This window comes from Hippoglossus hippoglossus, chromosome 19 (assembly GCF_009819705.1).
Source record: "Hippoglossus hippoglossus isolate fHipHip1 chromosome 19, fHipHip1.pri, whole genome shotgun sequence".
Lineage (NCBI taxonomy): Eukaryota > Metazoa > Chordata > Actinopteri > Pleuronectiformes > Pleuronectidae > Hippoglossus > Hippoglossus hippoglossus.
This window is the reverse complement of record NC_047169.1, coordinates 9407352-9421161: the sequence shown is the minus strand read 5'-3', so window position 1 is coordinate 9421161 and position 13810 is coordinate 9407352. Positions and strand designations below refer to the sequence as shown.

The window sequence follows — 13810 nt, the reverse complement described above, 5'->3', positions numbered from 1 at the left end:
GTGTCTCTAAAATAATTTAAAAAAATACCACCTTATAAAAAGAGGGTTGAAGTGATGGCCTGTTGTGCTTGATCTTGAATTATACATATAAGTGGTTTTAAAAGTAGCACACAGTATTTAAAGTATTTTTCAGAGTACTTCTCATCATGTGGCCCCTTTACATTCTTAGTTCCCTGATTTTTAGGAAAATGACACAAGAGCCTGAACGATGGGACTTAAAATTAAATGACTTTTATTCAAACATCGACACGAGTTTAAATATAACAACAAAAACACAGTTCAGTCTAAAAAATACACATCGCGTTTCCGCTTATGAAAATAATTTCTGTACACGTTTGTCTTCTTCTTCTTCTTCTTCTTCTTCTGGAGTCCGCCCAACCGAGCAGCTACAATACGGATCATACAAAAATAAGTGGGTGTCCATCAGTTCGAGGATATGTCTCTGTGGAAGTGAATCATTTCATACAAATCAACATGTTTGTTGTGCTCATGTGAACAAACCACAATGGAGCAGTGGCACTTTACATTCCTTCTCTAACACACTGAGAGATATATTGGTTTCCCAGTGCAGGAGGATTATTGTGGGGAAAACACCAGTTTAATTCCAGTGGTACAGTGAGGCCTACCAAACCAGTGAGTGAGTGAGTGAGTGATAACATGGCACTAGATAATAAATGTGAATTCTAACAAAGAGAGATAAATTAGTTTCTTTTTTCTTCTGGACAGTCTTACACCTCAGTTCCTTCCCGGTTGTATATGAGGTTGTTAACACTGAAGTGGTTGGAGAGGCTCTGTACTGAGGAGTAGTAGTTGATTCTGTTGTTGTCAGAGTTCAGGGGAGAGATTAGCGAGGGCGAGTAGGAGCCCAGTCCGGACATGCCCTCTCTGCTCTGGGACAATCCCCCGAGGTGCGCGATGCCGTAGTCCCGCTCCCCGCCCCTGGAGCCCTCGGTGCCGGTGGCGGTGCCGGTGGTGGTGCCGCCGCTGGCCGCCAGCAGCGAGCTCACGCTGGACGCGAAGTTGCTGTAGCACGGGCTGTGCTCCGAAGACGGGGACGGCGACGACTTGGGCTCCGTGGAGGCCGGGGACCCGTGCAGGCTGGGCGGGGAGGAGCTCAGCATGCTGGCGGTGTCGGAGAGCTTGTGCGCGCCGCCGTCCTCGGACTTGACGGGGGGAGAAGTGCTGTCCGCTCCGGTCAGGTCGGATCGCCTCTTTCTCTTCCGCCTGAAGTTGCCGTTGTCGAACATCTTCTCGCAGTTGGGGTCCAGGGTCCAGTAGTTTCCTTTTCCTGCAGAGAGAAGCGACACCAGGGTTTAATATAAGCGTCCGTTTAAACATTTAAAACGCTCCATGCGCACAACTTCATCCCATATTTAACATTTAACTTAAAAAAGTGAAAATGAACTGAAAATATTCAAATAAATTTAAAGATTTCATTCATTTTAAGATTTTTCATTAATCTATCAAAACAGTAACAAAAGGCCCAAAGCAAATTACTGCAGGAACTTTAATAAAATCATCTTGATTCTTTTGGGACTCACCGGGGTCATCCTCGTCCCGGGCCACCTTTTTGAAGCAGTCATTCAGTGACAGGTTGTGTCGGATCGAGTTCTGCCATCCAGCCTTGCTCTTCTTGTAGAAGGGGAAGTTTTCGGCCACGTACTGGTAGATCTGACTCAGGGTCAGCTTCTTGTCCAGTGCGTTCTGGATGGCCATGGCTATGAGCGCCGAGTAGGAGTAAGGTGGCCGGACCATCTTGAAGAGCTCCTGCTGGCTGGATATGGACAACCAGCCCAGGTCCGCTCCACCGAACCCGGTGGGAGGCGGCAAGAACTGCCGCTGGTTCGAGCCGTATCCAGACTGGATGTAGGACGTGCCGTTGTTCCCGGCAAGATACGGCGAGGAGTTGATGCCGGGTCCGTTCAGCCACAGGTACGGGTTCGCGGCGGGGGACGTGTACTCCCCGAGGCCGTAACCAGAGGGGTGCGTGGGCGGCCTCTGAGGGTGGTGGTGGTGGAGGTTCTGCTGGTACACACCGTAGTTGTCGCAGTACACGGCCATGTCCAGGATCTCCTGCGCGCTGTGGTGCTGAATCGGGCTGGTCTGCTGGCTGGATGCTTGGTGTCCAAAAGCGTTCATAATCCGCAGTGACCAGATTTCCACCCCCCCAAAAAACTAATCTCGTCTCAGTGACTCTCCCTCAGGACTGAACTCATCCTCGGAGGGAGGAGTATTTATGCGCAGCGCCCGGAGCCTCTCCAGGTAGCCCATTGAGGAAAAGTTTGGGGATGGTCACACCTCTCTTCTCTGTCCCGTAACAGCCCACTCGTGTTGACCCACTCTCCGTATCAACGAGCATCGATACTGCTTCTCACTGCGGCGCAGAGGTTCAACTTATTTGTTCAGGTATATTCACTTCAACGAACGTTTGAGGTTTTAATCCATGACATTACCCGTGCGTAATTACGCACAGAAGTTTATCTCGATTTTGGCAACTTCAGGAAGTTGTTTTAATAAATCCAACAAAGACCTGAGCGAAATTCGACGTTGAATTATGTGACCATTTGATTTAAGATTTTTTTTAATATGCAGGAGAATGTATATTAGTCCTGGTTGCAAGTAGTTTCCAGATTTTGGAGCTTTTATTTTTGCTTGATTAAAAAAACAAAACAGTGATCGAAACTTGTATGAATGGCAAATAATTTTTTTTAAAAGCAAACTTCAATCTGTCATCAGGCCTCCTCACTTATTTGAGAGACAGACATTTATCACATTTATTTATTCTGAATATAACCAACCTTTTTTTGGATGAAGGGTAAATTAGGGAAAATAGATGGAACTATAATTCTCATGTTGTTGGATTGTGCCCGTGTCTGAACTCGCTGAACTCTGTGCGGGACAGTGTCAAACCCAAAACAAGAGGCAGCTTCTCTTAAAAAGAGATTCGTTTGCAATAAACACTTCACAAGTGCCGCAGGTTTAGTGTCAACAAGTGACTCGTGGAAGAAATCGTCACCTACAGCAGGAGAACAGATCCACCCTGTAAAAAATAAAATAGGTCACTTATGTCTTTCTAATAACCTTTAGGAATATTAATACAAACAGAAATTCAGAATCCACAGGTTTTCTTCCACTTGGACCTCAGAATTTTTTTTATTCAAATGTGACATTAAGTGTAATCAGATGTAAAAGGTGATGAGATCAGAATAAAGTGAAGAAAAAAATCTAAATAATCAGCAGGCCATTGTGTGTTTAATATAAAACATGGAAGGAAGGGCTATGTGTTACTGAGGGGGTATAACACATACAAAATAATATAAATAATCAGCTCCAGTAGAGTTGGACTATTTGCATTTTGATTTCATCCATGTGGTGAGAGGAGCAGTGTCAGTCCTGGAGAAAACGTCTGGCAGATAAATGGAGTTTCGACTGACAGGAAAGAGGGAGAGAGGACGTCAACCCACCGATACTTTAGATCCACACTCATACAACTGGGGAGGGTACATTAGCCTACATTTTGAATTTGGATCCATGCGTCCTGGCTATGATGATGAAGAGGAGGAGGAGGAGGAGGAGGAGGAGTGAGTTCTCTGCAGGCTGCAGCTGGACTCCTGCACTAATCGCCGGCGCATTCCTCCTCTCCATGACCTTGATGTAATTGTTTGGCTCCAAGGTGTTGTCCCGACCACGGGCCGTACAGCAGTGGCGAGCAGCGGACTCCGCGGGGGGGCAGTGGCATTTAACCCCCACATGAAAACAGCCCAACCTGTGAGGTGTCTGACAGCCGCTGCAGCTAATTACTGGTGACTGACTGCACATGGGAATCCAAAAAGAGCCAGACAGGCAGAGAGCTGCAGTGACCCTGCCACTTGGAATATGTAAAACCTTAAATTCTGCACATTAAGGCTGTAAAATAAATGATATGACATAAACATGAATGCTGGTTTTAATATCACATTAGTTTAAAACAACTACTTTTATGTTTTTTTAAAAATGGTAACTTTTGTGTTTCTCTTATGACTTTTAAATTTTAAATTTGTTTTATTTATTCATATTTTTTATTTGAAATCATGATTCGGTTACTGTTGGTTATTTTGATTTGGGCTTCATTAAAAAAAAGGAAAGGCAAATATCAGGAACCAGGAGCACGAGCAGCCGTCAGTCACGATTTCCTACGCTTTCCTCTCGGATAAAGTTCAGAGATGTCAAATGTGGCTCAACCTCAAACCCCCATGTCATTGTAAAGTAATGATTCAAACATGCTGACTGTGTGTGTGTGTGTGTGTGTGAGGGTGGGTGGGTGGGGGGTGTCTATTGTTACCCTGCCATGTCCGTCTTCATCCCCCTGTTTCCTGGAGCTTTTTTTGAGGTCATGGGAGCTTTTCTGTGGGAGATCAAGTCAATCATGGCGAGGTCGGAGCCACTGCAGGCGCCTTCAGACCGAGTGCAGGGAAGAAACACTGCTGCAAGTGATAGGAGGGGGGGGGGGGTCCTCCATACTGCTGCTGCTTTTCCATTCAGTGTGCATCAGCACATTTCACTGCAGTAGATTTAAACACCTGCTGGAATCAACACAGAGCCCGATGGTTGATAATAATAAGGCCTTTTCCCTGCACACTGCAGCCTCGGCATCAACCATGTGGCCGTGACACTTAGAGATCTTCAGGTTTATGGCTTTGGAGTAATTATCACACTATTAGATACATGTAAAGCCACTAAAACCATGACAGGCCCAGTTAGAGTCATTAGCTTTGACTGTGTAAACAAAACTATCCCTTTAGCCAGAGGGCCTGTGCCTCTCAGAGTCTCCCCCTAGTGGAGGAACAAAGCAAAACAGGCAATACGTCCATCCTTTATTCTGTACTTTATTATTCTTTGAAGGCTGGAGAGGGGATTGAGCCAATCCCAGCGACAGAAAACACGAAGTTAATGAATGTGTTGTCTGGATGCACAGCGACATGCTAAAATAAAAGTTGTTCCTGCTATCTAATATCTAATATCTACTTATATGAATTCCTCAGTAGCTCCGGCCGTGAGCAGAGGTGAAGTGATGTGATGTGAAGCTTGGGAGCCACTGCAGCTCATCTGGCCTCAGATCATCTTTCAATTCTACAGTCACTGGTCTTTATTAATTACAAATGGCGAAGGCATAACCGCAGCAAGAAACAGTTCTAATAGGACCTGTAGCTGAGATCTACACTAAAAGACACAGTATAACCGTTTTCAGACATGATATCTGGAAAATGTCTGGAAAATTGGGTACGCACATTATCCAGAGTTTCTCTTTAACATATGGAGAATGCAGCAGGTGATTGTTCATTCACAACAACAGGAAATGCAATTATCACATGTTTTTTGTTTGGAGCACATCACAACCCACATAGGCCCTTATCACCAAAAGCTCTTTTATCTCGTCGACTCTCCAAGTTGACATCTTCCTCAGCATCTTCCACGCGTACGGCTCCTCTTTCTCATCTTGAAGTATTTGTGTTCTTCCACTCTTGGGTCTGTTGAGTGTTAGAAAACCAATCAACAAATCCACTTGCCCGCCATTAATTCTCCCGCTTGTATTCTCACATGGGCTCCCTCGGAGATTCTCCCATGCAGAACCCTCCAGGATAATTTGAGGAGAATATCCAGAGTTCAGTGTGTGTCTGAAAGCAGCTTCAGATGAGAATTTAACGGTGTCTTAGTGTCAAACTCTGCACGTACATCATTCTGCATAGCAAAGCACTCAGGTCAAGCAAAGCTCCCCTTGTGTGGAGGGGCAGTGGAGGTTTGCTGTAAAGCGGCTTCAATTTCAAACACCACATATCATCAGCACATAAACATCTCACAGTATTCATCCACCTGTGAGGCCCTAGGGGGGGGGGGGATGTGTTCCTTAGTAATTAGACCTTCCTCTCCGTGTCGCCCCGTCTGACCAATTACAGTTTGGCCCCGACAGTCCGTCTTGTCTCCATGAGCTAAGGAGGCAGCCCTGCAGACAACACTCCGACCAAAGGGGGGAAGAAATACAACCAGCCCGGCCTTCTGCTTCTCCCCTGCTGGAGCTGCATTAGCTTAATTCTCTCCTCCGCTGGGCAGATTTACTCCTCTGCTCCTGATTACATCCTGGGAGAGATCAGATGCTGCTGGTCTGCTGGAGCGTGGCCGGCCGAGCACCATCAGCAGGGAGGTTAGATATACTCTGTGACTGCTGTTTTCTAGTCTGGTCTTTAAATACAGAAACGTGGAGGGTCATGAAATTAGATTTTTCTTTCTTTTTTCCGGAAGCCGAGATATTTCAGTTCTAAAATTCCATTAGCCGTTAAATAAACGCTGCTTAAATTCACTGGTCCAAACACCCTGTGGACATGAGCTGATGCAGCAGGATGCTGGCGGTGTCAAGACTATTAACATGCCCCTTAAAATGAGATACACCCAAGTCAAAGGTTTATGCCACTGGTCGCTACTCATGTAGGCAGAGTGATGCACTAAGAGGATCGTCCAGATGAGGGCAGCATTGCTTCAAACATGAAACTCCCCCCAGCCTTCCTAAACAACACCATAAATAAAAAATCCTCTGTGTGCAGCTTCCTCTGAGGCAAAATACATCAAAACTCCAGAGTCTTATAAGTGTATCGATTTTAAACACAGAATTTTAAGGAATACACAGATGTCAGAAGTTAGAGTTAAAGTGATGACAAGTGTTTGGATGTGGAGAATCTCTGCAGTTCCTCCGATGCTAATCACACTCACTGCGGCATTAGAACTGAGTCACGTCCCAATAATAATAAACATATTCTGCTTCAGTGTTTTATAATGTCAGACGTGAGCTTGGTTATGTTTGATAACTAATGAAACATTGTCATTTAATAGTCAGAAAACTGCTCTCAGTAGATTCTTAGTCATCATATTAGCAGGAATCAATGAATGAAGCAATGAATCTATTTTATATCTGCACATTAAATACTTTAGAGGCAGATAAAAAAATATACAGAGATGAGATCACAAGATTTAAAAGTAAAGATTTCATTTACTAAAATAATTTTGATATTCTTCTATCGGGACAAACGGTTCTATCCATGTGAAGCAGAAAGTATCAGGGAACTCTGCTTCCTCATCAAACCAGTTCTCCACCCCCCCGATCTCGAGGTATGTTTCCTAGCAACACGACTCACACCGACTGCCTGGGAAAACCCGGAGCTTCATCACGGCCCGAGCTAATATGAGATGTAGATAATAAGGTACAGAGAGGGTAAGTGTGATATTTAGTGCTGCACGTGGCACAGAGAATATATCACACACAGGTTTAAAGACTGTTTCTCCTGAGCTTTATGGTCCAACTTCGTGATAAGGCGCTGATGGAGAGAGGGTGTCTGTGTGTGAAGTTAGAGGCAGAACAGAGGAACAGAGTTGTTCAATCAAAGGTCTGGCTCACAGCGACCGGTGCAGCAGTTTACTGTGAAGGAGAGAAACCGGCTCAGGCGACTGTCAGCAACTCCTCACACTTTAAAACAGCGTAGGAACGTTTGAAACTTCACTAACACCAACTCAAAATCGAAAACAGTTCATAAGTCGATTCACATTTCATCGAGCTCGCGGTGATGTCACTCAAACTTTCACGTAAGCTGATTAGATATAATTTGATTTATTGAAAATGTGTTTATGAATTTACTTGAGTGCAACATCAGATAAGATGGGCCCTTCGTTATCTAACCTTGTGGCCCAGGACTTGTAGGAGTCCTGTGTCAAATTATATTATATTATATTGTTGGACCAACTAAAAACATTACTTCTATGTTCTTTCAAATTAACGTCAGCAATTCTATGACTTGTCAACTTAATACGTGTGTAATACATTGAAATCTTTATTTCAGTTGGTCCAATAATTTACCTTTTTCAGAGAAGGGTGTGAAATATCAGAAAATTGTAGATAATGCTCATCACAATTCCCAAAAGCCAAAGTCAACATATCTGAATTGTATCTTTTGTCCAACTTACAGTCTAAAACCCAAAGATATTGAGTTTACTATCTTCACATAGAAGACAAAGAAAATAAGGGTTGATTTTGTTTATAAAAAGAAGGAAAACCAATGTGAAAAATAAGCCAAATATCAACATTGTTTCCAATAAACTTTCTGTCAATCGACTAATGATTAAGTTACCAATCGCTTTAATTTAGACATCATGACAGAGACATGCAGCTGAAACTGTAGCATCGTATTAAAAACCTTTCTTTTATATGCGGAGCTCAGTTGAAATAATTCCACATCATCACCTCCTCAGTGATTCGGCGTCTATTAACTTTTCAAAGAAATCAAACAAAGGAATTCTCAGTCAACAGCAGAGACTCGTCGAACTGACTCAGTGAAAATGTTCGGTTTCATATTTCCAGAGAGAGAATTCAGATCCTCTCACCGTAAACGAAGCCGAGCCTCGTTCTCTCCACACGAGTGATGTTTGCTCTGTGATTGAACACGACTCATTCCGTCGGTTTACTGAACCTCTCGGTGTCGACTCTGCCGAGATGGAAAACCTCGACACAATCTGTGACAGCGACACACAACAACTCCGCTGTCACGTCTGTTGACACGTTTGTTTACGAGACTCCGCGACAGGCAGCTGCACATTCAGGACCGATGGATGTAAGACGTTCTTCATTTCCCATCCAGGCTGACATTTGGAGCGACAACCTACATGTTGATTCATTTTACGACATGTCCTTGTTTATTAGACACTTGACTGTGAAAAGCATCGTCCAATAAGAGGACAAAGTGATGGGGGGGGGGGGGGGGGGGTTTGGTTGCTGACTGAGAACACAGACAGGAGTGTTTTAAGTGACTTAGGGGGACAGAGGCAAAACGGACCTGGAGGGCCTAACATCGAACCACCAGGGGAAATCTACCACCAAACCACACCATGAAAACCTTAAAAACAGGTCTTTTAGTATCAAACCGATAAACAAAGTTCATACTGTGCGTACTGTGGTGGCAGAAAATCGCAAAACTTGATAGTTTGGTTTACGGCTAAACACACGGCTAGCATGGCTTTAAGGGCTTAGTCTAGTTTCAAAATGTTTACTGCCAGGATATTGTAAAGATACTTTCACTCTTGCAACTTAAGGTCCAGTTCACACACAAATGTGAAGAGAAACTTGCAGTTCAGGCCACACACCGGCAGTTTGCTCCTGGTTGCCAGATCAGGGCCACAAGGAAGCCAGAGCAGTACCGCATGCCAAAAAAAGGCCCAGATTTGTTTTGGGACATTTGGGCCACATTTGCCATTTTACAAGTGGGCAACTTGAGGCTCAAATTCGTTTTGCCCGGGTCACACGAAGTACTGCATCTTCATCTTCCTCATCTCTATGGCGTGCGATTGGCCTCGTCACAGGAAGTAAAGGTTTTATTCGCAGATTGGATTGAGAATGAGAGGCGAAGATTCTCCACTGAGACGTTCATGTACGTGTTCATCAACTTTCTAGTTTGTTTCTAATATTTCTGACACCGAAAACAACGAAATCTGTACATTAGAATTAACTCCGGAAACATCCTGTATCCTCCGAGTGTCGGCCATATTAACTGTATATTACCACGTCCATTACCGCGTGCTTATGGTGAGTCTCCATTTGGCGCTGGAAAAAAAGCCGTGAAACCCCCACAGGCATTTGTGGATATATGCACCGCTGTTGATTTATGGAGATAATGTCCTGCTTCATTATGCCAGGGAGACATTTAAAGAGAGGTACGCACATCCGCGGCCTCCCAGCAAATGAAAGTGTGTCGAGAGGGAAAGGAAAATAATACACATTATCCCGGGCTGAAATGACAAATGCGATGGGGATAGAGCACATTGTAAATACAATTCTCCTGGAGAGAGGAAGCTAGCTCACAGCTTCCCCCTCCACAAAGCCCCTGGAAATCCTCTCAATTAAGCCATGCATTTCCCTCTGCTTCGAGGGGGGAGAGGCTGGAGCATAATGCCTGAGCACAAATCACCAAGAGCCTATTGAAATAGCTGCCAGTTAACTATGTAATATTACCACTAGCGAAACGATTCAGCCCTTTATCCCCTTTCAATTGCGAGGGCGAGCTATTGAGTGTGCGCTGGGTATCCTTGATAAGTGAATTATGCCACTGATGAAACTTTTTGTTCCCATCTCACAGTTTGGAGAGAACTTATCACCGCAATGCAATAAACAGGTTACAGTGACTATAAACATTTATATATAAAAGAATAAGTGCCAAACCCCCCCCTGGACTTCTTGAAGTTTTATTGTTTCACAACTTTGAAGGAGTGTGGATTTAAAAAAAAAGCTCCGACAGTCATCACTTTTTTTGCACTTTGAAATTCCAGAGTGAAAACAAATCTGTGAAACGGATCCAAATCAATTAGTAATTGATGGTAAGTACGTCGATATTTGGTGGAGGAACCTTTTGGCAGCAGCCGCAGCCTCGAGTCCGTATAGATACGACTGAATCAGCTTTTTACAGCAACACAATGAAACTTTCCCTTAAAAATAAAACTGGTCAAACTTTAAAAGGTGCAAGACTGAATTTGAACTTGCATTTGATATTTTAATTTATATCATTCCTCTGCCAAGGAGGTCGTGTTCTCCACCCGTGTTCTTTGGTTTGCTGGTTTACTTAGATTACGCAAAAACTACTGGACACAAAACCTCGTGGAAGGATGCAGTTTGGTTAAGGGAAGAACCTTTTTCATTTTGTGGGGATCATCAATTAAAGAACAATTATTTATTTATTTACATTTTCACAGATTTCTAAGGGGATATTTATGGATCTTGATGAAAAAATCTGGCACATTATTTGACTGATATTTATGAGTGTGTGCAGCTTGGTTGACTGTTGGGCCTTGGCGGAGATGTTCGCTCAACTGAGTCTGATTTTTGCATATTTTGCCATTTATCCCCGCTTCACTGCAACTTCAGTGCTTTTACTGGAAAGAGCAACATGGGTAAAGTTTAGTCAACGTCATCATTGACACAAGTTGGAATGAGGGGTGTGCACGACACAGCAGTGTGAGATAAATCACTTCCTCTTACCCTCCTTTAATGTATTTTGCTGCATTCATGTTCCCTGCACCCCCCCACAAGCCAACCAGGCGGCAGAGAATCATCACAGCATCACTTTGATTAATGTCAGGTTAACTTCTCTTCTTCTTCTTCTTCTTTTTAAACGGCGTCTTTCTCTCTCGATGAAGCTGAATCACAGGGGCCAGATTGTTACGTCTTCCACCTCAATGTTCAGAGCGTCCACAGGCCTCCTCCAGGCAGATTTACAGCTGTTCCCTTTTTAATGCTCACAACTGTATCCTGGCTGAGTGAGAGTCGCTGCCTTGGAAATGTTCTTCTCTCCCTCCTCCTCTGATCATCACTTCTCAGACGCCTCGCTGCAGATTCTACTGACGTCGTTTGAGCCTCGACGTCGACTGAGCAGCTGCTGGACTTTGCAGTTTCAGGTGTTTTTTTTTCAACCTAGTCACTTGAATGACACACAAACCTTCACTAAACTAACTACGTGACTTCTGGCTGCAATTGTGACGAGTTCAAGTGTAATATTCTGAAATGAGTCCTTTTCATTTAAAAGCTACAATGTGAAACCTCGGCCCCTGGGGGTTTCACAAAAGCACTTTGTGACGATGAAGCAGCGTGGGATCATGGGAGCTGTCGTCTTCGCCACAATGAAAATCTACCCGACGCCACACAGACGCAAATCATGCTCACAGACGAGTTCATGTATTAAAGTTTCATTCATGGTGCACAGCAGACGACGATGAATCATTACAAGTGACCGATAAAGGCAGTTATGACGCAAATAAAAGGCAAAACCGAAATGAAACGTCTCAGTATTTTGAATAAAATCTCTCTGGGTTTGAACATTGATGGAAACATTTTGGATAATAAAAGTACACAAGTCAACAAAATACACAACATAGGTCGAGTTGTTTTTAAGCATTTTAAATAAGAATTGCTACATACGATATCTTTAATGGTCGAAGTTAAATGTATAAATGTTTTTAAATCCTCGCCGTGTAAACCATGACCGCCATCGTGTTGTTTAGCGTCTATTTATTCACGTTGCCACCGATTGGCAATTAGGAATAGTTGTGAAGTTCATGGCCATTACGGGTCCTTCATTTTTCTCTCTAGCCTTTAATGAACACCATGTTTTATTTTGTGGTTATTGTAAGCAGAGTGCGGTGCTGCACGGGATCAGGGGTAATGGTCCTTACGAGGAAACGGGCCTTGAGAGGAACAGGGATAAAAAAAAGAACGAGGGAAGAGGAGGAGGAGGAGGAGGAGGGGAAAACACTGGTGTGATTGTAAAACTTGCATTTTTATTGAATATTACCTGCTCCATTCTTTCTGTTTGCAGAGCAATTTATCAGCCTGACAGAGAGCGCATGGTCAAACTGAGGTCCTCCACTGCACATGGAATCATCAGTGGTAACATTTACACAACGATGTTCTCTCCGGGATTCAATTGATTTTACTGTTCAACCATCTACACACAGGAGAGAGAGAGAGAGAGAGGGAGCGGGCGGCACAGGAAATGGAAAACGCTGCAGATTTGACTTATCTTTACAATAACTTTTCAAAGCTTTACAGACTATTTCTCTTATTTTTAATCCACAAGAAGGTTTTAATCCTCAGAAAATATGACACGAACGCCAACATTTTTTACATTTATGAATGAACGATTGAGAAATACTGTTAGTATTTTTTTTTAAATAGTGGGTGAACTAATGAGACGTTTCATTATTCGACAAAAATGTGTCAAAACAACCCACGAGCTACAGAATCACAAGTGGTCTCTTCAGAGAGCTTTTCCCAAATGGAACTCCCGAGAGGAAACGTGTCAGTCATCGTTCCTAATTAGGACGACAGAGAGTTTGGTAAACTTTCTTAAGAAAAAAGGAGACGTTCAAACAACAGATGCTGCAGTTCTCAGGTGAGCACGCGCAATCAGAACGTGTCAGCAGAATGGGGGGAGCTGGTTTTACGGTGCGAACACAACGCAGCCTGTAAATACATTTGCAGATTTATCAAATGTGCAGGCTGCAATTAAACGATGGTTTATAAACACTGAGCTTCAACAGCACGGTTTTATAGCAGCTTTGAGCCACTGGAGCACAAATAACAGCTGTAAACATAATGTTTGTTAGACTGATGATCATAAACCACACGATGGAATGAGACGCAAGGCAAGAGATGTCTTCACATGGGAAGGAGGACGACTAATGAAGTCACAACATTTACCACTAATTAGAGGAGATTCCTTCAGTTTACTTTCCTTCTAGTGTGTGAACGTGAAGAAGAGCTGCAACAAGTGACGTGTTTTTTTTTTTTTTTTTAAGCATCTAAAACTTTTCGAGTAATAAAAACAAATTTTAATGATGAACCTGAAAATGAGCATATTGCGTCTGATTGGTCGTTTGAAGTATAGTCTCTATTTCCTAAAAGCTGAACGCCTCAAGGTCCGTCTGTGCCGGAACGATTCACAACGACCTCATAGTCAAGTTATTCCACCGACACCCGAAGTGATGCAAATGTAACTCAACTAATTAAAGAGTAATTGAGTCAAAAGCTGCTGCTCAACAGATAATTATACACTGACAAACTTGAATCATTCATTTGGAGTCAAAAAAACATTCAACCCATCAGGTAAAGAAAGCCGAGAGAAAAACACGTCAGCCTGTGTGTGCGTCTCAGAATCCGATGACATCTCATCTATAATTTTCAAACAACTAAATAAAAATGTATTAGCGTGACATTCTGATACACCGCAGCAACGTGAGGAAACTAGAG

General features: G+C 43.4%; 1 protein-coding gene across 1 annotated transcript; it reads right to left on the bottom strand.

The window, feature by feature from the left end:
• Nucleotides 1-225: 225 nt before the first annotated feature.
• foxi1 (forkhead box i1) lies at nucleotides 226-2194 on the bottom strand. The gene is made up of 2 exons (XM_034570223.1): nucleotides 1542-2194; nucleotides 226-1288 (listed from the first exon to the last, which is right to left on the bottom strand). Exons 1-2 carry the CDS (start codon nucleotides 2137-2139, stop codon nucleotides 729-731), a joined length of 1158 nt encoding a protein of 385 aa, XP_034426114.1. The 5' UTR covers nucleotides 2140-2194; the 3' UTR covers nucleotides 226-728.
• Between the last annotated feature and the right edge of the window lie 11616 nt (nucleotides 2195-13810).